Source organism: Neoarius graeffei, chromosome 13 (genome assembly GCF_027579695.1).
Source record: "Neoarius graeffei isolate fNeoGra1 chromosome 13, fNeoGra1.pri, whole genome shotgun sequence".
Lineage (NCBI taxonomy): Eukaryota > Metazoa > Chordata > Actinopteri > Siluriformes > Ariidae > Neoarius > Neoarius graeffei.
Genome location: NC_083581.1, coordinates 20,056,744 through 20,081,327, shown reverse-complemented (window position 1 = coordinate 20,081,327; position 24,584 = coordinate 20,056,744). Strand labels below are relative to the sequence as shown.

Genomic DNA, 24,584 nt, shown 5'->3' with positions numbered 1-24,584 from the left:
CAAATGGTCATGTACACGCTATACCAGATGGTGTCTTTGGGCATGTGGATATCTTCCAAACCAGGATATCCTATAACCTGTAAAGTTTGAGCCATATTAGGCAATGCAGAGTGAATTTATAACTCACTTCCTGTTTGCGTGGCGTAACGTATAAATTGGCAATGTATACCAAATATGGCATGGGTCCAAGAAACTGCTTAGGAGGAGTTCATTAAAATGTAACGTGTCCAAACGCACGTATCAAAACGCACCAAAAAATAAATAAAAAAAACACACACACACAATTTTATAAATCACTTCCTGTTGAGTATGGCTGATACAAATGTATAGGCAATTTTGTTTGTCTTTGGGCACTCCACTCACCTACTAAATTTGACATGAATAGGCGAAACTATATACTGGGCAGGAGTCTCAATGACCTATGGGGACACTATGGAGTCCCCCAGACACACCTGGGATCAAGACTGCACATGACTAAGGTGTCCCCCAAATTTCATGAGTTTCCGAATATGTACAGGGTGTCAAATCTGTATTTTTGAACTAGGTGGTGCTATAGAGTTAATGAAGCCCACCTTGACGAATTTGCCACATCAGCTCAAATTGCATCATCGGACAAATGTATGTGCAAAGTTTCCTGAGTTTTTACCCATGGTAAGCCCCTCAAAACAGCACAGGAAATTTTCAAAATCCCACATTCCATCCAGCATGGCTGACTTCCTGTTGGGTGGATTCAAATACAAACAAGTGAAATTTGTCGTGTATCACAAGAGTATCGACCACAAAAAATTAAAAAAAAAAAAAAAAAAAATTATATATATATATATATATATATATATATATATATATATATATATTTTTTTTTTTTTTTTTTTTTTTGCCAATCAGAGCATCATCATGCCAACCACAGCTTGTTCTGTCCATGTCCAAATGGTGGCGCTATACCAGAGGGTGTCTTTGAGCATGTGGCTAACTTCAGAACCATGATTTCATATAAGCTGTGAAGCTTGATCCATATCAGGCAATGCATGGTGAATTTATGACTCACTTCCTGTTTGTGTGGTCTAACCTAACGTATAAATCTATTGGTTCACCATTTCAACATCTTCTGACATCCCTTCGCAATTTAACATCAACATCTTGACATGACGTACACCAAATATGGCAGGAATCCAACAAACCACCTTGGAGGAGCTCGTTAAAACGCAACACGTGTCAAAACGCACAAAACCAAAAATCTCACTTTCTGGTGAGTATGGCTGGTGCAATCTACGTGCAATTTTTATCATCTAGCAGCACGCCACACATCTACCAAATTTGACACAGATAGGTTAAACTATATACTGGGCAGGAGTCTCAATGTGGCATCTAAAGCTATAAATTTGAACCTAATATTTTAGGGGGTGTTATGGTGTCGTCTAGCCTCACCCACGGCAAATAACATAAGAATAACAAACTTTTGCCACATTTTCACAAGTGCATGAAATTTCTTGAGCTTTCGATTATTTCCAAGGTGTCAAATCTGTAATTATAGAAAAATAATAATAATAAAAATAAATGCCAGAAACAATACGGCCTAATTCCTTCGCAATTTAAAATCAGCAACATCTTGACATGACGTACACCAAATATGGCATGAATCCAGCAAACCGCCTTGAAAGAGTACATCAAAATAAAACATGTTTTGGCAATGGAGTCATTACTGTCCATGTCCAAATGGTGGCACTATACCAGAGGGTGTCTTTGGGCATGTGGATATCTTCAGAACCATGATATCCTATAACCTGTGAAGTTTGAGCCACATCAGGCAATGCATAGTGAATTTATGACTCACTTCCTGTTTGCGTGACGTAACTTATTGGTTCGCCATTTCAACATCTTGCGACATATCGCAAATCCCCTCACAATTTAACATCAGCAACATGACTATTACCAAATATGGCATGGATCCAACAAACCGCCTAGGAGGAGTTTGTTAAAACGTGCGCAGCTTTCTGATTTACTGTTTTCTTCTCATTACTTATACTTCCTATGTTTCATGGACTGTAACGGCATTTGCTCATTTAGTAATTTTAATACAGAATTTACTTTGATGAAATTATTCAGACACTCCAACGCCCCCCCCCCCCCAAAAAAACCGGATCTGCACGATTCAGCCGTGAAAAAGGCGGCATCCGCCAAAAGGCGCGCCGTTTGCATCCCTGAACCAAGTGAGCTTTATCCTGTATCCAGAGAGTATCGATCACACTAAATCTCGTACCGATCTGAGCAACTTCATCTCAACCATACCTTGTTTTTGGGCGTCCTATAAAGCTCCGGGACCACGTCCAGTCCCTAATAACTGTGATTTTATACACATTTGATCAGTCTGCCAAAATTTGAGCATCGCAAGTGCCTCAAAAACGAGTTCTTCCGTGGAGGTAAATAAATAAATAAATAAATAAATAAATGCAAAATAATTATGAAAAAGAAGTAGAAACATGCCGAAAACAATAGGGCTTTGCACCTACAGTGCAGGCCATAAGCCTGCACCTCAGTGCTCAGGCCCTAATAATAAGAAAAAAAAACCATGGCAAAAACAATAGGGCTTTACGCCTGCACCTCAGTGCTCGGGCCCTAATAAAGTGCAGGAGTACAACACTGCGAGCAGGAAATGACACAATAGACAATAAACGACACAAAGTGCAGACACAAGCAACATAAGGTGCAGGATTTGAATGTGCATATTGAGGTAGTATATGAAAGGGAATAAATAAAATGTAAACTTCGTGTGCGTGCGAGACACTAAACATTGTAAGGCAATAGTGCATTATTGTCCACTGTGCAAAGATTGCAATGTGAATGGTATGTTCAACAGCCCGTGAGAATCAGTCCAGTCCCTCAGAGTTGAGTCTGATGGCATGAGGAATTCAGGTAGTGTATGAAAAAGGGAATAAACAAACTTTGTGCATGCATGCATGCGTGAGACACACACTAACCACTTTAAGGGATAGTGCATAATTGTCCACTGTGTAAAGACTGCAGTGAGAATGGTGTGTTCAACAGTCCGTGAGAATCAGTCCAGTCCCTCAGAGTTGAGAAGTCTGATAGCATGTGGGAAGAAACTGTTACAGCATCTGGCTGTGAAGCCCCCAAATGCTTTGGTACCTTTTACCAGATGGCAGGAGAGTGAAGAGATTGTTTGGGGTCGGCCACAATGCTGGTGGCTTTCCGGATGCAGCGTATGGTGTAAATGTCCATGATGGAGGGGAGGGAGACTCCGATCTTCTCAGCTGTCCTCACTATCTAAGAAGAAACCTTTATTCGTCACATGCACACTTCAAGCACAGTGAAATTCATCCTCTGCATTTAACCCATCTGAAGCACTGAACACACACACACACACACACACACACACACACACACACTCTCTCAGAGCAGTGGGCAGCCACACCAGAGCGCCCAGGGAGCAGTCAGGGGTCAGGTACCTTGCTCAAGGGCACCTCAGCCCAAGGCCACCCCACATCAACCTAACTGCATGTCTTTGGATTGTGGGGGTAACCAGAGCACCCGGAGGAAACCCACGCAGACAACATGCAAACTCCACACAGAAAGGCCCTCACCGGCTGCTGGGTTCGAACCCAGAACCTTCTTGTTGTGAGGCGACCGTGCTAACCACTACACCACCATGCCGCCTACTGTAGGGTCTTGCAACCCGAGACGATGCAATTCCCAAACCAGACCATGATGTAGCTGCACAGAATGCTCTCAATAGTCCCGCTATGGAATATTGTGAGGATGGGTGATGGGGTTTCCTCAGCCTCTGTAGGAAGTAGAAGCACTGTTGGGTTTTCTTGACAGTGGAGCTGGTGTTGAGGGACCAGGTGAGGTTCTCTGCCAGATGAACATCAAGGAATTTGGTGCACTTGACATTCTCCACGAGTGAGCCGTCGATGTACAGTGGAGAGTGGTCACTCTGTTCTTCTGAAGTCAACAACCATCTTTTGTTTTGTCCATGTTCAGAAATAGGTTGTTGACTCTACACCAGTCCAATAGCCATTGCACCTCCTCTCTGTATACTGACTCGTCTTTTTTACTGATGAGACTCACCACAGTTGTGTCATCAGCAAACTTGATGTGGTTCAAGCTGTGAGTTGCTACACAGTCATGAGTCAGCAGAGTGAACAGCAGTGGACTGAGCACACAGCCCTGGGGGGGGTCCAGTCCTCAGTATGGTGGTGCTGCTCCCAATCCAGACTGACTGAGGTCTCTCCATCAGGAAATCCAGGATACACACACACACACACGCTGAACGATATGGACAAAATTTCCTATCTCGATATCGATACGATATGACTATGGGTTCGGTGAAAACCAAGCATTTTTCAGAAAAAATAAAAACATCATAATACAAAAAAATGTGGAAAGTGCAGTTTTATTTTTAAGAACTCACTGCCAGTTATCAACATTAACATAAATTACGAATAAATTACAAATCAAACATTTTACTGCAGCTCTGCTTTAACAAATAACAAATGCATCCGTATTTGTTATTTATTGTATGCTCCCCGGGGAAGAAGGACGTCTGCAGACAGCGGGTCTTGAATTCGAAGTTTGTTGTAATAAAATGGACCGTTAAACTGATGTAAGGTTCGGTTGTCCGGCTCAATCACAGGTCCGTGGTTGTGGCGAAATGATCGATTTCATGGAGCTCGGATTCCACATTCATTTTACACTCATTATAGAGTTTCGGAATGGCTACTTGATTAAAATGTGTTCGGGATGGTATTTTATAACGCTTGTCCAGCATCCGAACCATTTTTTTAAAGCCCTCTTTTGAGACTGTGTACACAGGTACCATGTCTTTTGCAGTGTGGTATGTTATAGCGTCTGTAATTTCTTTATGTCTGGTGGATGTCGACTTGTACGGTGTAACGCTACTGAACGCATCAGCAATCAAACTTTGCTTTAGCTTATTTTGGGATGACTGAGAAGTCACCAGTGTTTCTCTCATTGTCATACACTCTTCGTGCAGCACGCGATGGTGTTGTTTCAGGTGGTGAAACGTTTGTTGTGCTACCTTGCTTCGTCGCAATTTTTGCTAAGCACGACGTGCACAACACCTCACTCTGGTTAACATCGTCCTTTTTGGGCTTCCGGTTGGCTCGGCAACCAGCATGGCAGCATAGAAAAGAGCTCCTGCATCAGCTAAAATACAAACCCCGCAATTTAAGTTTAAAACTCGGTGAAAAGTGATTTAAAAGTAGAACAACGATGAGTGGGGGACAAAGTAGTAAAGGGAGAGTCGGGACTCGAAAAAATAAGGAACTAGAAACCCGAAAAGACGGCGACACGAGTGATGCTTGTGCAAGTGAAGATGGCGAGGGGATGGAGGACTCCCCGGCCACGCTTAACTCCATTTGCAAAATGGTGAGCGAGGTCGTAGCCGAAGGTATGCGGGACCTTAAATCTGAAATGAAAAAAAGAGTGGTCGCAAGTTCGGCTCAGTTTTAGAGAGGACATGAAAGTACAACTCGACAAGCTACGGGCTGAAATCAATCAGCAAGTCAAAGCCGCAACCGGCCAGATCGAGGAGGTAGCCAAGCGACTGGGGGAGGTGGAGAGGAGCATAGCGGGAAGAGAGCCGTGGGATACCTGCATTAAAGACGCGCTTATCCAGCTGCTGAATAACCAAAAGTCACTCCAGGCCAAGGTCACCGACTTAGAGGGGCGCTCTCGACGTAATAACATTCGGATTTACGGTATCCCCGAAAAGGCAGAGGGCACATCTATGCTACGGTATGTGGAAAACATGATCCAGTCGGAGCTGGGGGACATTACAGCCCTGCGTCAGGGGCAGAGTTTGGGAATTGAAAGAGCACACAGAGCATTGGCCTCACAGTCACCTGACGGAGCGCCGCCGCGCTCTATGGTGGTTCGATTTCTACAGTTCACGGTGAAGGAGAAAATCCTCCAGGCCACTTGGAAGAAAAGCATCTACGTCCAGGAGCGTCGTGTGTTTTTCAACCATGAATATCCTGAGGCTGTGCAGCAGAGGAGGAAGGAATACACGCCAATTAAGCGAGTACTTAAGGAAAACGGGATCCGTTTCCAAACTCCTCTTACTCGGATGCGCGTGCATTTTGATTCAGGCACGGTCACGTTTAACAGCACCAAGGAAGCAGCGGCAGACCTGAGAAAGCGGGGCCTCTCTGTGGGATCAATACCGAGGAGCAGATCCAAGGACATCACTACGGAAAGTATTAACAAACTTATGCCATGGAGTACAGTGGGACCGGGACGCACCGGGGACGCGCAGGACTACCAGGAGAATATACGAGAGAGACTCAAAGGTTTCCAGAGGCAGGTCTGGGAGGATGCCACAACGGATGAGTAATGTCTTGCTGTGCCTTTTATTGTTGTGAGCTTGAGAAGGTAACATCTCCCCCCCCCCCCCCCATTGCTACCATAAAACAAAACGTTTAATTTCTATTTACCATAACCCGCACGAAGATTAACATTATTTTTTGTGACCTCCCACATAACCTGGGTTACAACTATGAGCCGATGCAAAAAATTAGCCACCACATCCCTCTTTATTTTTGTTATTGCTGCCCCCCCCAACCTACCCCCTTCCATAGTACTGATGAGGGGGCCCCACTCAGTGGCCATTCCCCCCTCCACACAGAGAGGTAACAAGGAACCCTCTGGACTGGAAGCCCTGTTCTGTTTTTCTGTTGTGTTTATTATAAAGTTCTGTGGATGTTCTATTCTGTTTTGTGAGTTATTTGAGGTCTGGGACTTGGTCTTCATGGGTACAGGAATATATGCTCAGAGTGTTTGTTGAATATGCAATACTATAATATACAGTCGCTGAATGTTAATGGTATAAACAGTCCCATTAAAAGGAGTAAACTGATCACTAAGTTAAAGCGGGAGAAAATCAATGTAGCTTTTTGGCAGGAAACACACTTATCTAACGTGGAACACGTTAAATTGAAGAACATGGGTTTTAGAAATTCCTTTTTCTCTTCATATAGAGCAGGAAAAAAGAGAGGGGTTGCAATATTAATTTCAAATTCGGTTTGCTTTGAACTGGTCTCAGAACACAAAGACAAGGAGGGTAGATTTATTTTGGTAAAGGGCAAACTGGAACATAAAAAAGTCACTCTCTGTAACATATACGCTCCTCCATATTGCTTTTTTTAGGAAAATTTTCAATTTGATTGCCACAGAAACATATGGTACCCTCATATGTGCAGGGGATCTTAATATGCTTCTGAATCCAAAATTAGACACGACTAACAAAACAAGAAGAAGGAATCCCTTAGAAAAAGAAATAAATAAAATATTGCAGGAATTAGGGTTGATTGACATGTGGCGGTATTTACACCAATTTGACAGTGAATTCACTTTTTATTCTGCAAGACATAATATTTATTCAAGAATCGATTACTTCATGTTTAATAAAGATTGTCACAAAGTGAAAGATTGTCAAATTGGACACAGAGATATTTCCGACCATTCCAGCATTTACCTGAAATTACAGTTGGATGGAAGGCCAAAAATCACACAATGGAGATTGAATACAGGTCTACTGAACAGGAACTCATTTAAAACAGGAATGACTGAAGAATTAAAATCGTATCTAGAATTTAATGATAATGGGGAGGTCAATCCGGCTATGCTTTGGGATGCGTCTAAAGCCTTCCTCAGAGGGAAAATAATTGCTTTGTCAGCAGAGTTAAAAAAGATTAAAGCCAAAAGGCTGTCAGATCTGCAGGAAAAACTAAAAAGAGTCTGGAGCAAGCTCCTAGTATTAACAAGGATGCATCTACATTAGAGCAAATGAGACCAGTTAAGCAGGAGATTGACAAAATCCTCAGTGAGGAAATTGAAAAAAAAAACTTAAATATTTGAAGCAAAGGTACTATGAAGCAGGACCAAAGGCTTCCAAACTACTCGTATGGAGACTTAGAAAACAGCAAGCTGAAACTACAATTCATAGAATTAAGAACCCCCGAACAAACAAAGTCACCACAAAACTGGAGGGTGTCCAAAGAGCCTTTGAGATGCATTATAAATCATTATATACACAACCAGAACAGGCAGACAGACTAACAAGTCAAACTTTTTTTTAGACTCATTAGATCTCCCCTACATGGGCAAAATTCAAAATGAAGAACTTGTATCAGAAATCTCTATAGAGGAAATAGATGGTATAATTTCAGGCCTAAAAGTTAACAAGTCTGCAGGCTGTGACGGATACCCTGCGGAATGGTATAAATGTATGAGAGAGCCACTGCTTCCTTTATTACAAGCCTCTTTCAACTACACATTGAAGGGAGGGTTTCTCCCACCATCATGGAACGAGGCGTTCATATCAGTTATACCAAAGGAGAGGAAAGATAAAATGTACTGTAAAAACTATAGACCCATTAGTGTATTAAACACAGACTACAAAATATATGCCGCTATATTGACCAAGAGATTAGAAACAGTAATGCCCTTCCTAATAGAAGAGGACCAGACAGGCTTTATAAGGAATAGACAAACACATGACAACATAAGGAGAGTCCTCCATGTAACTGATCATATCTCTAAAGAACAAATGAGTGCGGTCCTTCTCAGCCTTGATGCTGAGAAGGCCTTTGACTCAGTCAGTTGGGACTTTCTGTTTCAAGTTATGTCTAGATTTGGATTCTGTGAATCATTCATACAGTGTATAAGGACTCTCTACTCCTCTCCAACAGCAAGGATAAAAATAAACGGAAGTCTGTCAAATCCGATAAGGCTACAACGAGGATGTAGACGGGGTGCCCTCTTAGGGTGATCATATCTCTAAAGAACAAGCCCTTCGCTTTTCAATCTGTTTATTGAACCACTGGCTCAGGGAGAAGACTGCCCTGGAGGGTATACCTGTGGGAGGGGTTGAAAATAAAATCTGCCTTTATGCGGATGACGTGTTGGTAACACTGAAAACCCTGAATCTGGTGTTCCAGTGCTAATGAATATTTTGGGGATGTACGGGAGATACTCCGGTTATGTACTTAATGTCCAAAAAACTCAAGTATTATCCTTTAATTATACCCCGTCACAAGAACTGTTAAAAAAAGAGCACACATTTAACTGGTTCCAACCACATATTAAGTATTTAGGTGTCTATTTAACCAAGAACCTGGCACAGCTGTATGATGTTAATTATAAGCAGATTAATAGGAATATATATGATGATTTAGGTAGATGGGGCGTGCTACCCCTCGACCTCGGCAACAGAATAAGGACTATTAAAATGAACATCCTCCCAAGATTGTTATACCTATTCACAGCACTTCCAGTGGAAGTGCCTCTGAAACAGTTTAGGGAATGGGATAGGCATCTGTCTAGGTTCATTTGGAATAATAAAAGGCCCAGGGTTAGATATTCAACATTACAGCTGCCGGGGGGGGGGGCATGGCTCTGCCTTGTCTTAAAGATTACTTTTTGTCAGCTCAGCTGAGGCCCCTGTGGTGTACACCAGCTGTAATCCAGTTTATGAAGCTAAATGGAAAGCGATTGAGTTGTCTTTAATGGACATACCTATACAGTCAGCACTGGGATGCCTCAGCAGAATAAGTGAAGTATTTCAGCTTCAAAATCAGTGTGTTGCTTTTTCAGTGAAACTGTGGTTACAAGTGGTTAAGAGATTTAATCTCCACAGGGAGATGAAGCTGTTGTGCTGGCCTCCGTACGACCCACACTTCCTCCCGGCAGCTCTGGACCACAGATACAGAAGGATGGCTAGGCAGGGCATATCTTCTTTGTGTCGGATAGTGACAAATGGACACTTTAATGACTTTGAGGACATATGTCAGACTTACGAACTGGACAGAGGAGATTTTTTCGGTGCCTACAGATCCGTAATTTTTTTGTAATGGAAGTTAAGAGTCATGACTCTTCGGAGCCCTCTAAAATAATTGAGGTATTTATTGATGCATACAATTCAAAGAACATTAAAGGCATCGTGGGTAGACTATACAAGGCTTTCACTTCAATGAATAAATCTTCAACAGACTATATAAAGGAACGCTGGGAAAAGGAACTAAACATGGTAATAACTGAGGATATGTGGAGTAAAGCATGGGAAACCCGGTCCACTACAAGTTCATTCTTCTGGAGAGACTTCTACTGGAAAGCTTTGACCCGTTTCTTTATTACCCCCTATCAAAAAACAAAATCAAGTGGGTCACAACACTTCTGCTGGAGGGAGTGTGGATCGGACTTGGCAGACCATGCACATATTTTCTGGTTATGCCCACATGTTCAGCCTTTTTGGAAGGGAGTGGGAAACTTGATAGAGGTTCTGGACCTGGTCATTGATTTCTCTTTCAACGTACTGTTCCTTGGACATGTCCCTCAAGGTCTTAGTAAAAGTGACACATATCTCCTGAAAATATTTATGGTCGCAAGTAAAAAAAACAATAACTAAATGCTGGCTTCAGAAGAACCCTCCCACCATCTCTGCCCTCATCAGTGTGATCAATACTATCCGTCTGATGGAGAAAATGACTTTCACCCTTCAACTTCAAAAAGAGAAGGGGGATGTACTTTGGAATAAATGGGACTGTTATTACCAAATAAACGTTGAGTAGCTATATCTATATCCTCTTGATACCTCTTAAATCTAGTGGTATGTACCTGTGACTGGTTTTTTGTTTTTTGGATTTTTTTTCTTTTTTCCTTTTCTACTGATTGTATTATGTGCTATCATGTCCCAGACCTCCCCTGTTTCTGTTTTCTTGTTGGAAAAAAAATTAAAGGTGTTTAAAAAAAAAATAGTCCTTTTTGAATCCAAAATACCTCCAAATAATGGAGGATGATTTATGTTTTGGCACCAAGTCAGATTCTGCACAGCCACCGCCCGCATTATCTTCCGCACTCATTTTCTTTCTCTCTTTTTAATTTCCCCGCTGTGTCTGTAGTGTGTGCGTGCGTCGGTCTCCGTCTCCCTCACTCCCGCCCTCATATGTTTGTCATTGGTTGGCTTCAGCTGTCGATCCACAGCAAGCATGAAATAAGGTTTGTGGTTGGCTGGCCTTAGCAGTGCATTCACGGGCAATCGTAAAAATGATGTTTGTTGTGACTGCCAGAGCTGTACATGCAGGGCAAGCGCGGGGAGGGGAAATCTATATTGTCTATATCGTTGGTTTTTCGATATTAATATCTTGAACGTTCATATCTAGATATAGATACGATAACGATATATCGTTCAGCCCTAACACACACAGACAGACAGACAGAGACCGCAAAGTTGCCATTCGAGCTGCGCCATTGAGCCAGCCAGCCCTGAGTGTGTGACGTCACTGCGGTAACCAGTTTTAAGGCCGAGGCCTTTGACAGCTATAGACCAAAGTCATATAAATAAAAAATTTATGGTGAAATCAAGAAATACCGTTACCAACTTGCTCAACTAAGACTGATTTGACTTCATTGATTGTGGGTTGACTCTCATTAAAACAGGATAGGTGTTATAACTTATGCAATATACATGTACATGCATGCATTTTCCCTGATAAAACGTAAAAGGCTAATTAAATAATCCGATGAACTGAGACAATCACATTCTGAAGCAAATGAAATGATCTTATACCGGTAACTTAAATACACAATACAAGTTACATGTATTAATCTAAACACAGGTAAACATGTTTTTGTTGTTTTGTATCCAAATGAGAGTCGGAGCTTACCAGTCTGTGTTCTCACTTCTTGAAGGTTGATCTTGTGGCCAATTGTTTTGAAACAATCTGACTTTCAGTTGTTCGTTCAGTTCTCCATTCATTCGCTTCTTTCACGTAAGGGCAAGATGGCAGCAATATCCAGCAGAGAAATCAGACGGCTGCTCCACTCATTCTCCATTTTCTCTATACCAAGTATTCCGCCAGTACTGCTCAGCTGAGGCAATTACTAAAACCCGGGACTAGACGTCACCGGTTTTAGCAACAACCGCGGGGAGGTCACTCCCCGAGCGATAGGTCACGTCCTGTTCCGTCCCGGGTTTTACAAACAACCCTCGGCTCACCATCCGGGAGAACTGGTGCAACTGAACTTACTTTCCAAATAAATAAATATTCCCTTTACTTGTTTTAATTGTTGGTACTGCAACCTCTTTCAATACAGGCTTATAACCAATGCTCAACAGATCAGAGGTCTCGTACGAGTCTTCAGCAATATGTGCAGAGCAGAGGAGAGACCACTTCGTAGGCACCCAATGTGCCTGTGAACTTCTCGCAAAACACGTCCAAATCTTTGCAGTTTGAACATTCTTGGGCCATGAATGCAACGTAAATCCACCTTCTGTCGTGTTGCTGCACCGACCAGCAACACATCTACGTGGCATGGCGATAAATTAGCTCAAAATGGAGGCTCAGAATTGCAGTCAGCTCTGTGTTTTAGTATAGCAGAAATGGCGATAAGACCGATAGACTTCCTGCTGTGACACTATGGACATCAAGGTCATTCACTCAGACCGCTACCTACATGGATCACTTTAATCGTAAAAATTACTATATTAGATTTATTGTTGGGCGGCACGGTGGTGTAGTGGTTAGCGCCATCGCCTCACAGCAAGAAGGTCCGGGTTCGAGCCCCGTGACCGGCAAGGGCCTTTCTGTGCGGAGTTTGCATGTTCTCCCTGTGTCCGTGTGGGTTTCCTCCGGGTGCTCCGGTTTCCCCCACAGTCCAAAGACATGCAGGTTAGGTTAACCGGTGACTCTAAATTGACCGTAGGTGTGAGTGTGAATGGTTGTCTGTGTCTATGTGTCAGCCCTGTGATGACCTGGCAACTTGTCCAGGGTGTACCCCGCCTTTCGCCCGTAGTCAGCTGGGATAGGCTCCAGCTTGCCTGCGACCCTGTAGAACAGGATAAAGCAGCTAGAGATAATGAGATGAGATTTATTGTTAATGCTTAAAACTATTCCTGTGTCATTCTTGAGGTCTCAAGGCATTTATTAAAAAAAAGGCCATGGTTCTGCGTATCTGCTTTAATGCACGAGCAGCTGACCTGAAATTGAAGATAGTAACAAAAACTGAACACCTTGAACCACCAATGACTGTGTGACGTACCTCCTGAAAATATCCTAGATAATGTGAATGCAGCAGTATGAACAATCCCTACTATAACCATCACAGAGGCCAACAAGCTGATATACAGCACAGCAACAGTGATCCTGGAAATGCTTGGCTACAAGATGGACACTAACCATAAGGTGCAATATCCACCATGAAAGAGAAGGTTAGAGGCCAAGGAGGATCAAGGTTACCCAGAGAACAGCTATCAGAACTCCAGAAAAGGTAGAACAAGGAAAGGGCTACCTAAGAAATACCTGAGGCCGTAGAGACTGCCAAAGACTCACAGCTCTGGCTACCCGTCTAAGGAGGTACACAAGCAAAAATCACATAACGATAGTGCTCAGTGGCCAATAGCCAAATACAGCAATCTCCCCGAACAAGACCCAGTAACCATCACTGCAGCAGACATCCAAGTAAGAGTCTCAAAATTGAAGAACTGGACAGCACCAGGCCCAGATATGGTTCACACCTACTGGCTAAAGAAGCTAACCTCACTACATGAGGCAGCACAGATTAACTAGTTGCTCATGGATAGGACTCCCCAGGAATGGCTGACTGAAAGTTGGACAGTCCTTCAGTAAGGACCCACAGAAAGGAGCAGTCCCATCCAACTACCACCTGATAACCTGCCTCTACACCAGTGTTTCTCGACCTTTTTTCAGTCACGGCACCCTTCAGAAGTATGCAAATTCTCAAGGCACCCCTATATAAAATATACGCAGTCACGCTGACCCCGGCAGTGACATTGTGACATGGGAAAGGGGGCCGTGAGACAAATTTTGATGATGCATGAGGCGGGGATGATCTGCATTAGTGTAACTATCGTTTTTTGGAATTTTAATTCATTTTATTTATTTCAGTGTTAGAATATATAATAAATTTTTGGACGGCACCCCAAACGAAGCCAGACGGCACCCCGGTTGAGAAAGGCTGCTCTACACAACACAGAAGCTTCTGTCAGGCATCATAGCAGATAATAGTAGACACATGACTAAATACATGAGCGAGGCCCAGAAAGGAATTGCTAGAAACACCAGAGGAGCTGCAGTAGCTCAAGACTGTGCACCTTGACTACAAGAATGCCTATGACTTCATGCCCCACACATGATCTTGACATGGTTGAAACTGTACATCAACAGGACTCTCAAAACCTTCATCATACTCCATGAGGCTGTGGAAAACCCTAGAAGCCAACTTCAAGCTAATAACACAGGTCACCATCAAGTGTGGCATATACCAAGGAGATGCCCTGTCCCCACTGTTGTTCTGCATAGGACTAAACCCCCCCTCAGCCAGATCACCACCAAGAGCAGCTATGGATACAGACTGCAAAATGATTTCACAGGACATGCAGTGCAAACTTTGGGCAGAAGCAGAAATAGGATGAGCAGCTAAAAAACTGCTGGGAACACGTACACTTGGTGGAATGAAAGGACCAACAGCCAGGGAAACCTCTTCCTCAGGTCTTAATTCCTGGCCTGCTGGGGCCTCTTATATCAACATGTGAAATAGCGAGCCCAAGGGGTAAGTCTGCTGATTGTCCTCTGCTCCAAGGTGGTATCATGCACCTGGCCCACTCGCAAGCCACAGCACCTTGAAGATGATCAGAGACTACTTCATCTGGCAAGGAACGAATGCAGAAGTCAAGAACTTTTGTCAGCACTGCCCTGGCTGCTAGCACACCACCCTGAAGAAACCTGTACCTTGTCACTCCCTTCAAGAGATTGGGCATGGATCTGGTGGTTCCCCTCCCAAGTCAGCCCCGGGTCATGAACACATTCTTGTCATTGTGGATGATGCCACACATTATCCCGAGGCAGTTCCAGAACTTACATCTCCTAAAAGACATAGCCAAGGAACTGGTTCGGCCATTTTCCTGTATGGGAATCCCAAAGGATCTTCTCATGGACCAAGGTATGCCATTCTTCTCCAAACCCACATCAGACGTGTTGGCTGTTGCAGGTAAAGCAGAGCCACACTTCTGCCTACCACCCCCAGATGGACAGTCTGGTTGAGAGGTTCAACCAGACCCTGAAGAGGATGCCGGTGGTGTGTGGTGGATGGAGATGGTCAGAACTGGGGCCTCCTCCCATATGTCTTGTTCCCAAATCAGGGAAACTCCTCAAGCATCAGCTGGCTTTACTCCCTTCAAGCTTTTGTTTGGGAGAAGGCCCCAAGGCCTCCTAGATGTGGATGCGCAGCTCTTGCCAATTTGTACCACCAGTGAACACGTAAGGGAAATGCAGGAATGCATTGAGAAAGTGGCCCCCATCATGTGCCATCACATGCTTACTGTCCAGGCTGAGCAGACCTGCCTCTACAACCGCTCTGCCCAGCCCCAGGAGTTCCAGCCTGGCGACTGCTTACTTTTCCTAGTCCCCAGCACCAACGATAAAGTTCCTGGTGCAGTGGCAGAGTCTGTTCACTATGGTCAAGCATGTGGGGCCAGTGAACTGCTGCCTGCAACAGCCAGGTAAGCAAAAAAAACAACCCATACTTGCCATATCAACCTACTAAAATGCTGGACTGAACCTGTACCACTGCTCTCAGCACAATCCCTTCTGTCCACAGAATCCCTGGGGTGTACCCTGGTCCACCAAGGAAAAGACCTCTGTGTGCACCAGTACCAACAACTGGGGTAACTCATGGATCAGTGTCTTTCTAGCAGAACCAGGTCACCCCCCCCAAAGAATGGTCATCCATCAATGCCCCAATCACATCCCAGTGGCCCACCATCGCGCGATTGAGAAGTGGCTTGAATACTGTGTTCTGACATCAAGGAGTTAATCAGCCCCTGGTCAAGCCCAATCATGGCAGTGCCCAAGCCTGACAGGAGTCTGAGACTCTGCAACAACTTCAGAAAGCGCAACACAGTCTCAGACTTCAACAGCTATCCCCTGCCCAAGGTGGATGACCTGGTTGACAGGCTCGGCAGGGCCTGCTTCATCTCAACCCTGGACCTTACCATGGGCTACTGGCAAGTGGCCCTTACACCCCAGGCCCAACTAAAGACTGCTTTCACCACTGCATCAGGCCACTGGCACTCCTGGGTCTTCCCCTTTGGCCTCCATGGGGCACCCACAACATTCAAGTGTCTCATGGACATCATCCTGCTCACCCACAGAGACTTCACTGCCACATCATCTAGATTATATCCATTCATCCACCTGAGCCAACCACCTGCACCACCTCAAATCCATCCTGGGGGAGCTATGAAAGGCTGGGCTCATTGCCAACTCCCAGAAGTGCCATATAGGGCTGACTGAGGCACAGTACCTGGGCTATCACATCGACGAGGGCCTGCTGAAGCCCCAGGAGAAAAGATAGCAGTCATGCAGAATTACCCCGGCCCACCTCAAAGCATCAGGTACGTGCCTTCTTGGGGCTAGCCAGGTATTACTGTAGGTTTGTGCCCAACTTCTCCTCTCTAGCCTCTCCCCTCTCAGAACTGACTGAGAAGGGGGAGCCTGAAAAGATAAGGTGGACCAAGCAAACAGAGCAGGCATTCCAGGCCACATTGAAGACCCTCACCACCACCCCCATCCTCCAAAACCTGAACTTTGACCTCCCCTTCATCTTCCAGATGGACACCTGGGAGATGGGCCTGGATGCCATGCTCTCACAGGTTGGAGGGGGCAAAGAACACCCCCTGCTGTACATGAGCTGCAAGTTACTCCCCACTGAGAAGAACTATGCAGCTGTGGAGAGAGAAGCCTTCGACACCAAGTGGACAATAAGCAAGTACTATTTGTCTGGTTGTCATTTCACTCTGGTCACTGACCATGCCCCACTCCAGTAGATGACTGTTGCTAAAGACACAAATGCCCATGTTACTTGGTGGTTCTCATCTTTCCGGGACTTCTCTTTCCAGGTCCAACATAGAGCTGGGACCCAGACTTGCTGTAGTTTTGAAAGTAAAATGTCCCATTCTTGCCTGGTATACAATTTCCGCTGCTCAACAGTTCAGGGGTCTCCTTTGTTGCATTTTGTGCTTAATCATCATACCATGGTAAAAAAATCATTGCGATCACATTTAACTCTCACAGGGTGTATTAGCATCAGAGTCATTTCTAAATTCATTACAGTTTTTAAAGTCTAATGTGTCAAACTGAAATCAATGACAAAAGCTATTCTTAGAAATTGCAATCTTAAAGCTATCCAAAGAAGAATGTACAGTCTTTATTGTTTTTATTAATGATAAATGACACTGCCCAGCCAAAAAATACATGCGAGTCTTTAATTGGAGAATTACTGCGGTGATTAACGTGTTTCAACTGGCGACAATTCTTTTACCCTAACCGCCAGAGTGAGTAGCTTCTCATTTCTTAAACAAACATGTTGGAAGACATATCCCATGCTCATGGAAGAGATGTCACGATGTTTCAGAAGGGTCAAATTATTGGCCTGCATCAAGCAAAGAAAACAACTAAGGAAATTTCTGAAATGACTGGAATTGAGTTAAGAACTGCATTAGTAAAACCTGAAAGGATAGTGGTAAACCATCAACTTCGTGGAAAAATCCTGACTGACCATAATCAGAAATCACTTAAATGCTTGGTGAAATCAAATCGTTCATTTATTAAAAAAAAAAAAAAAAAAAAAAACACACTTTTTTTTTTTAAATGATTCGACTTCAAGCATATATATGTACGTACGTACGTACGTACGTACGTACGTACGTACACACACCCCTCACCTCAAAAGACATTATAGTGATGTGGATGAAAGATAATGACAAAAAAACTCATTCAACAAAAAATATTTATTGATACATATTTGACAACAGAAGTTGACTTAACTTTGAAGTTCAAATGAAAATATAAATCACATGTGCACCATTATTCAACCCTCAGCTTCAGAACTTTGTGAAGCATCCTTTAGCTTTTATAACTTCTAACAAACGTTTGATGAAAGCTTTGAAAACATATGGCTGCGAGGCCTGGACATTGAAGAAAGAGGAAGAGAGATCCAGGCTTTTGAAAACAAATGCATAAGGAAGTTACTGTGGATATCACGGACAAGGAAGATTACCACGGAAGAGGTTTACCGCCTGGCCAGAACAGAAAGCAAACTGCCAGGTCACATCAAATCCCACAGGTTGAGGCATTTTGGTCACATGATGAGGAAAACCACATGACACCATCAAAAGGAGCAAAATGACCGGTCTTGTTGAAGGCAACAGACAACGTGAAAGACCTCATATATGCTGATAAGACAACATCCGGGCATGGATTGGCTTATCAGGAGTAAATTTATTAGTAGCTACAAGACATAGAAGGTGTTGGACAGCATTAACTCATCCATGTAGCCTACCACTGCAAAGCGACGACAGCGTATTGACATGACATTACTAACATGCACACATTCTGTAATATTTACTTTTGTGCTGGAAAACTCTTGTTTGGAAATCTAAAATTTTTTTTATTGGTTCCATAAAATAAAAGTCTATAACAAAGTTTGTACTAAAAAAAAATAAAAAATAAATAAAAAGGTGCCCAAGACATTTACATAATACAGTGCTTTATAACTTTTAAAAATATTTTTAAAATTTAGTATCTGACTCATATAGGCCCTTTTAAATCAAAATCTGGCTGCCTCTGCCAGGAAATTAAAACTGGGTCGTCACTGAATCTTCCAGCAGGACAATGATCTGAAGCACATGTCCAAATCAACACAAAAATGGTTCACTAAACATAGGAATCAAACTTCTGCCATGGCAATCTCAGTCCCCCTGACCTGAACCCCATTGAAAACCTATACAGTGAGCTGAAGAGGAGAGAACACCAGAAGGGCCAAGGACTCTGGATGATCTGGAGAGACTATGTAAAAGAGGAATGGTCTCAGATACCCTGCTCTGAATCTCCAACCTTATAAAATGTTACAGGAGAAGACTCAGTGCTATTTTATTGGCAAAAGTACAAAGTATTAAAAGCAGGGGTGCCAATAATAGTGGCAGGTGTATTTTTGTTGAAAATTTTCTTGATGAGGGACTTGTTTTTCCCTGAATAAAATTTATTTCAATTAACGGTTTGATTTTTCTCAAGTTTCAATGTGAGATGAAGCTACTTTTTTCTAACCCTCTTTACTAATCTTTATAAGGGGTGACAATCGTGGAGGGCACTATGTATACACACACACACACACATCACATAACTGTACCTGGAAGTCCGGATTGGGGCCTTCACGGAGATCATAACCATAACGACCAATAGTCATCAGTCCAGAGAAGGCCAGTGCAGGACAATTAGACACAATGTGTTTGACTGTATCAATAGTTTTATCAGGATGCAGGCCATGTTTACCTAATGAAGCACAAAGAACAAATAAAGTTAACAAAATGATTACCATCCCACACCACTGATTCATTTCTCATATTCAACTTATGAAATCTTGTATGACAAAGTACGTTGTGGTTTATTGAGGAAAATAGTGTACAAGTAGACTAGACTTACTCCAGTGATACATGGAACATTGGGGTATACAATTTGCCATGGTAACACTGAGGCAGCACTTGATAAAGAAGCAAAAGCATGCAAGTCCTTTGACAAAAGTATAATCCATTCTGCTGGCACTAATCTCAATTGCCTTAGTTTTCCAAAAGGGCTATGAAATCAAAGCATTTCCTTAATAAACATTCCCTTTTTACAGAATATAGTACTGAATCCTTCTTATTAAATCCAGATAAAATGTTTATTAGAACTCAGTGATGACCACAATTCAGCATGAAACATGGCAGTGAAGGGATCTGACTGTGGACTTCTGGATTTTGCAGTTTTTAAAGGTCTGATGACACGTTTTTGACATCTTTGGCGATGTTTTATAACATAAGTACGGTAATTCCCGATGATCCATATATTAATTCACAAAGGCGCCTATTTTACAAGTTATGATAAACGCGGCTATTTGGGCAAATTTGACGGGGCTGCAGCACCCAGGAGACGAATGAGGAGGAGGGGCTACCGTATTTATCCTAATAAACGCGCCCGGGCGCGATGCAAAACATGAAGGGGGAGCGTCAATTTCGACCCTTAAATGACAAAAATCGAACATGACAAAATCATCGGAATTTAAAACATTTATTTTGAAACACATGAAAATGCAGTTATATGTCCAAAAAGTCAATTAAACAATATCCAGCTCGCTTATAAGGATAACATTGGTAAGTAAACTATTTGTAGTGACGTCACAATTCACGTCATCGTCGAGGTTTATGAGCTCACAAAACAAAATGTCGTCCTCAAAACGATCCTTCACCGCTAGTTTTAAGTTAAAGGTTGTAGAACTGGCAGAGCAGAAAGGCAAACACTTAGCTGCAAAAACATTTAATGTTCACCGTAAACGTGTACAAGAGTGGTGCAAACAAAAGGTACGTCTCCACCCGTATTGATATCCGCAGCAGAGTGAATGTCCGTATTTTATACTGTCCATGTTTACTAACGCGATTTCCGGTAAAAAATCAGCGGTGAAATTGAACGTCTCTGTTGTGGTTTGTTGGATTTAAAGTTTGTTAAATGAAGAAAATGGTTGGTAAATACTATTCTAGCTCTGAAAATCGTGGAGGCGCGTCAAATGGGGGGGGCGCTTCTATAAGGATAAATACGGTATATGATGTCAGCGAAAGAATCTTCCTCCTAACTTACCAGTTTGTTGTTGATGCGACGGGTGTTCAGTTTATCATTATTAGTATATATATGTTATGCCTTCGCATTGTGTTGCCGGCTTTTGCTCCAAAACCCACAAGGATGGGGTAAGTTTATTCAAGTTTCCCAGAGATCCCGAGCTGCATGCGAAGTGGGTGAAGCAAGTCAGGCGCACTCGTGACAAGTGGGAGCCCTCACCAACATCCGTCCTGTGCTCTGAACACTTCGATTTGGATTGTTTTGACACCCTTCCCAGCTTAAAAGAATCTCTTGGGTGTTCAGTTCAGCACAAACGTGTGTTGCTACCATCAGCAGTGCCTACAGTATTCCGGAGGGGGTCTACTGGTAGCTATGCCGGATCCAGCAGTCGCCTGGGACAAGGCGACTCCTCCAAAGACAGTCCTCCTGTCAGAACATGTGTTGAGAAACGACATAAAATAAAGGTACGTAGAGCTATAGAGTGCTCCGACATGATGCTAAAAATAGTAACACTGCGGTCTGCGTGGCCATCATGGAAGTGACTCGCTCCAGAGCACTCAGAGTACACATCAGAGTACACATTCATGATAACCATAAATGTAATCATAAAGTCGGCGTGATATCAGTCATGTATTTGCTTGTGAAAGCTTGCGGCTTTCATGTAACTGCCGCCTAGCAACGAGAGGCAAAGGGTAAAGAGGGTAGGCTATCACAGATTCTATTCGGAAGAGATCAATACATGATTGCTTAAAAATTAGGTATTTTAACAATTTGCATCTGTTTTGTGATTATCGTGACACTTGTGTGTTATATAGAACTGTATGTCTTATCAGCACATCGAGGATCTTCCACCGGAGGCTTTAGCAAGTACTCGTAGCAACACTACACTTTACCCTTTGCCATGCGTTGTTAGGGAATGGTAGCAAGTACCCTGATGACCGACTTCAAGAATATGTAGAAAAAATTTAGAAATTATACTTTCCAAAAGTCATTTGAGCTTAGTGTATTGCATTTCCATTTATATTGTAGGTTCTTGCTGATGTTTTTGCGGAGAATGACGCAGCTGCTGAATCAGAAGCTGCAGAGTTTGTATGTACTAGTTGTGAACATTCACATTATCAATCTCATTTATTTAAAATCAGATAAAATCTTGCCATCATGATCACTGCTTAAAGTACCAGTATTTGGTTGTTCTTTTGTTCAGAGGAAGAGCTAGCACTAGAGAGTTCACCGGCGTTTTCATGCGCCATTTCCATTGAGTAGAACAGCCAGTGAACCGCAGCGTGTTCTTCCGCTGACGTCACAGCATGAGCCACGGACCCAGTTTTCTTGCGCTGTGCAATTAAAAGTTGGATATTCGCGTAACAGCTTCTTTTCACGTAATTATAACAGAAATCTAACATGTTTGCCATGTTGTATAGTTTATTTAAGAAATTGCATAGAGTCATGTTCGTGTCATCAGCCCTTTAAAAAGACACATTTAGACCAAATATGTTTATAGGTGAGATGACATACCCGAGTATCACAATTTATTTTGTTATAATTTATTTTAGATTTTGCCCAGCCCTAATTTCCAAATATGCCTTATCAGATAAATAATTATAGCGTCTCAGTTAGCTAAGCATAATAGTATCACCCTATTTGTGCTGTAAGTAATACAACCCCGATTCCAAAAAAGTTGGGACAAAGTACAAATTGTAAATAAAAACGGAATGCAATAATTTACAAATCTCAAAAAATGATACTGTATTCACAATAGAACATAGACAACATAAATGTCAAAAGTGAGACATTTTGAAATTTCATGCCAAATATTGGCTCATTTGAAATTTCATGACAGCAACACATCTCAAAAAAGTTGGAACAGGGGCAATAAGAGGCTGGAAAAGTTAAAAGGTACAAAAAAGGAACAGCTGGAGGACCAAATTGCAACTCATTAGGTCAACTGGCAATAGGTCATTAACATAACTGGGTATAAAAAAAGAGCATCTTGGAGTGGCAGCAGCTCTCAGAAGTAAAGATGGGAAGAGGATCACCAATCCCCCTAATTCTGTGCCGACAACTAGTGGAGCAATATCAGAAAGGAGTTTGACAGTGTAAAATTGCAAAGAGTTTGAACATATCATCTACAGTACATAATATCATCAAAAGATTCAGAGAATCTGGAAGAATCTCTGTGCGTAAGGGTCAAGGCCGGAAAACCATACTGGGTGCCCGTTATCTTCGGGCCCTTAGACGGCACTGCATCTGTATTGGAAAATCACAAAATGGACTCAGGAATATTTCCAGAGAACATTATCTGTGAACACAATTCACCGTACCATCTGCCGTTGCCAGCTAAAACTCTATAGTTCAAAGGAGAAGCCATATCTAAACATGATCCAGAAGCTCAGACGTCTTCTCTGGGCCAAGGCTCATTTAAAATGGACTGTGGCAAAGTGGAAAACTGTTCTGTTCATTTCTCTTTAAATGATACATTTTCTCAGTTTAAACATTTGATATGTCATGTATGTTCTGTTCTGAATAAAATATGGAATTTTGAAACTTCCACATCATTGCATTCCGTTTTTATTTACAATTTGTACTTTGTCCCAACTTTTTTGGAATCGGGGTTGTACAAGGCTCACAGGTTCTTGAAATATGAAGTGAGACAAACACAGGTGAATACAAACACAACATAATAGACTGTTTGTGAAATGAACACATACTTTCCTCGCCGCTGGTGTTGATCTGAACCATGACCTTTAACCCACAGGTGTTAGATGATCGTAACTTCTGCCATGAGCTGTTAAGTTTGTCAGCCAGTTTTACAGAGTCAATTGTCTCGACCATGTAAAGGTTTGGAACACCTATAAGCCAACTCAAAAAAAGGCAAAACTCAGCCATAACATAATACATTTCATATACATGTTCAATACAGGTCTGTATAGGAAAATAAAGCCAAAGAAAGTGATTTACACCACTATATGTATGATGTCAACCCATTAAGACAGAGCTAACCTGCTTACCCAAGAGTTTATTAACATTGCCCTTCTGTAGATGTCCAATGAAGTGCCATTTAATTTCAGGGCATGATGTCAAAATCTAAGATGCACACCCAAAAAAACAAACAAACAAACAAAAAAAAAAAAACAGGACAGTTAAATATGAGTAGAATATTCCCTACTCCGCCCATCCACCTAAGGTGGATGGGAATATATTTTTGCCATCCACAAGCTTCTGAAAATATCCCATGTATTGCTAGCAACTTCTAGCCAATCAAGACTAGGGTCGCCTCTAGTAAGGGCTACATACCAGAGGGTGAGAGGCTTTTTCCACAAGCTCATTTACCTATGAGGAGGTACAAAATATACACATTATAGAATCATTACAGAGCTAGAATACAGAGGTGATCTATAAAAGTCACTTAGGCATTCTAAATTTACTTACATAGTTTTCTCCAAAGTTGCGTTGGCCATGTTTATAAGCTTCAACTACCATGTCTGGAGGCTTGGTTTTACTCACAGCAACTAACCTCGGTGCAATGCATGGTAATGTCTGTCAGAAAAGAGGTGAAAAGTAATGTTAAACTGGAAAATAGCATTTAAAAATTACATGAACCAATTTCCTTATAAAAGATCAATTAGCTTTAATTTGTCAGTGTATTTTTTTTGCTAAACACATCTTTGAAAAGGAGACATAATGCATGCTCCACAATAATAAAACACCTTATAACTTGTTTTATAAAAAGTGCATGATGACCTGGGAAACCCCTAGAACACAACTGAAAAAAAAAATAATAATAATAATAATAAAAAATATATAAAAAAATCAGGTTTGTCCAAAAGTTTGTCAATAACATGCATACCTTAATATCTTAATAATATGTATGTAAACTCCTAG

At 42.3% G+C, this 24,584-nt stretch overlaps 2 protein-coding genes across 4 annotated transcripts in view; one reads left to right on the top strand and one right to left on the bottom strand.

Annotated features, from left to right (window-relative positions):
• The window catches only part of plpbp (pyridoxal phosphate binding protein), a 98,469-nt gene that overhangs the window by 54,617 nt on the left and 19,268 nt on the right, over positions 1-24,584 (bottom strand). For 2 of the 3 annotated variants that reach the window (XR_009656056.1, XM_060937317.1), the window contains exons 2-6: positions 24,132-24,239; positions 23,997-24,032; positions 23,711-23,786; positions 23,411-23,551; positions 19,243-19,385 (exon numbers count right to left, since the gene is read on the bottom strand). Coding sequence is in view for 2 of the 3 variants with exons in the window: in XM_060937317.1 (XP_060793300.1) it covers positions 19,243-19,385; positions 23,411-23,551; positions 23,711-23,786; positions 23,997-24,032; positions 24,132-24,239 (504 nt within the window). In the remaining variant the exon portion in view is untranslated. Of the gene's footprint in view, positions 1-18,585; positions 18,903-19,242; positions 19,386-23,410; positions 23,552-23,710; positions 23,787-23,996; positions 24,033-24,131; positions 24,240-24,584 lie in introns of those variants that run through there. The other variant, XM_060937318.1, reaches the window with a different exon arrangement.
• Positions 10,520-24,584, top strand: part of LOC132896468 (serine--tRNA ligase, cytoplasmic-like) — a 193,537-nt gene continuing 179,472 nt past the window's right edge. Inside the window, exon 1 of the mRNA XM_060937314.1 lies at positions 10,520-10,524. Within this exon, the coding sequence (XP_060793297.1) occupies positions 10,521-10,524 (4 nt within the window). The 5' untranslated portion in view covers position 10,520. The remainder of the gene's footprint in view (positions 10,525-24,584) is intronic.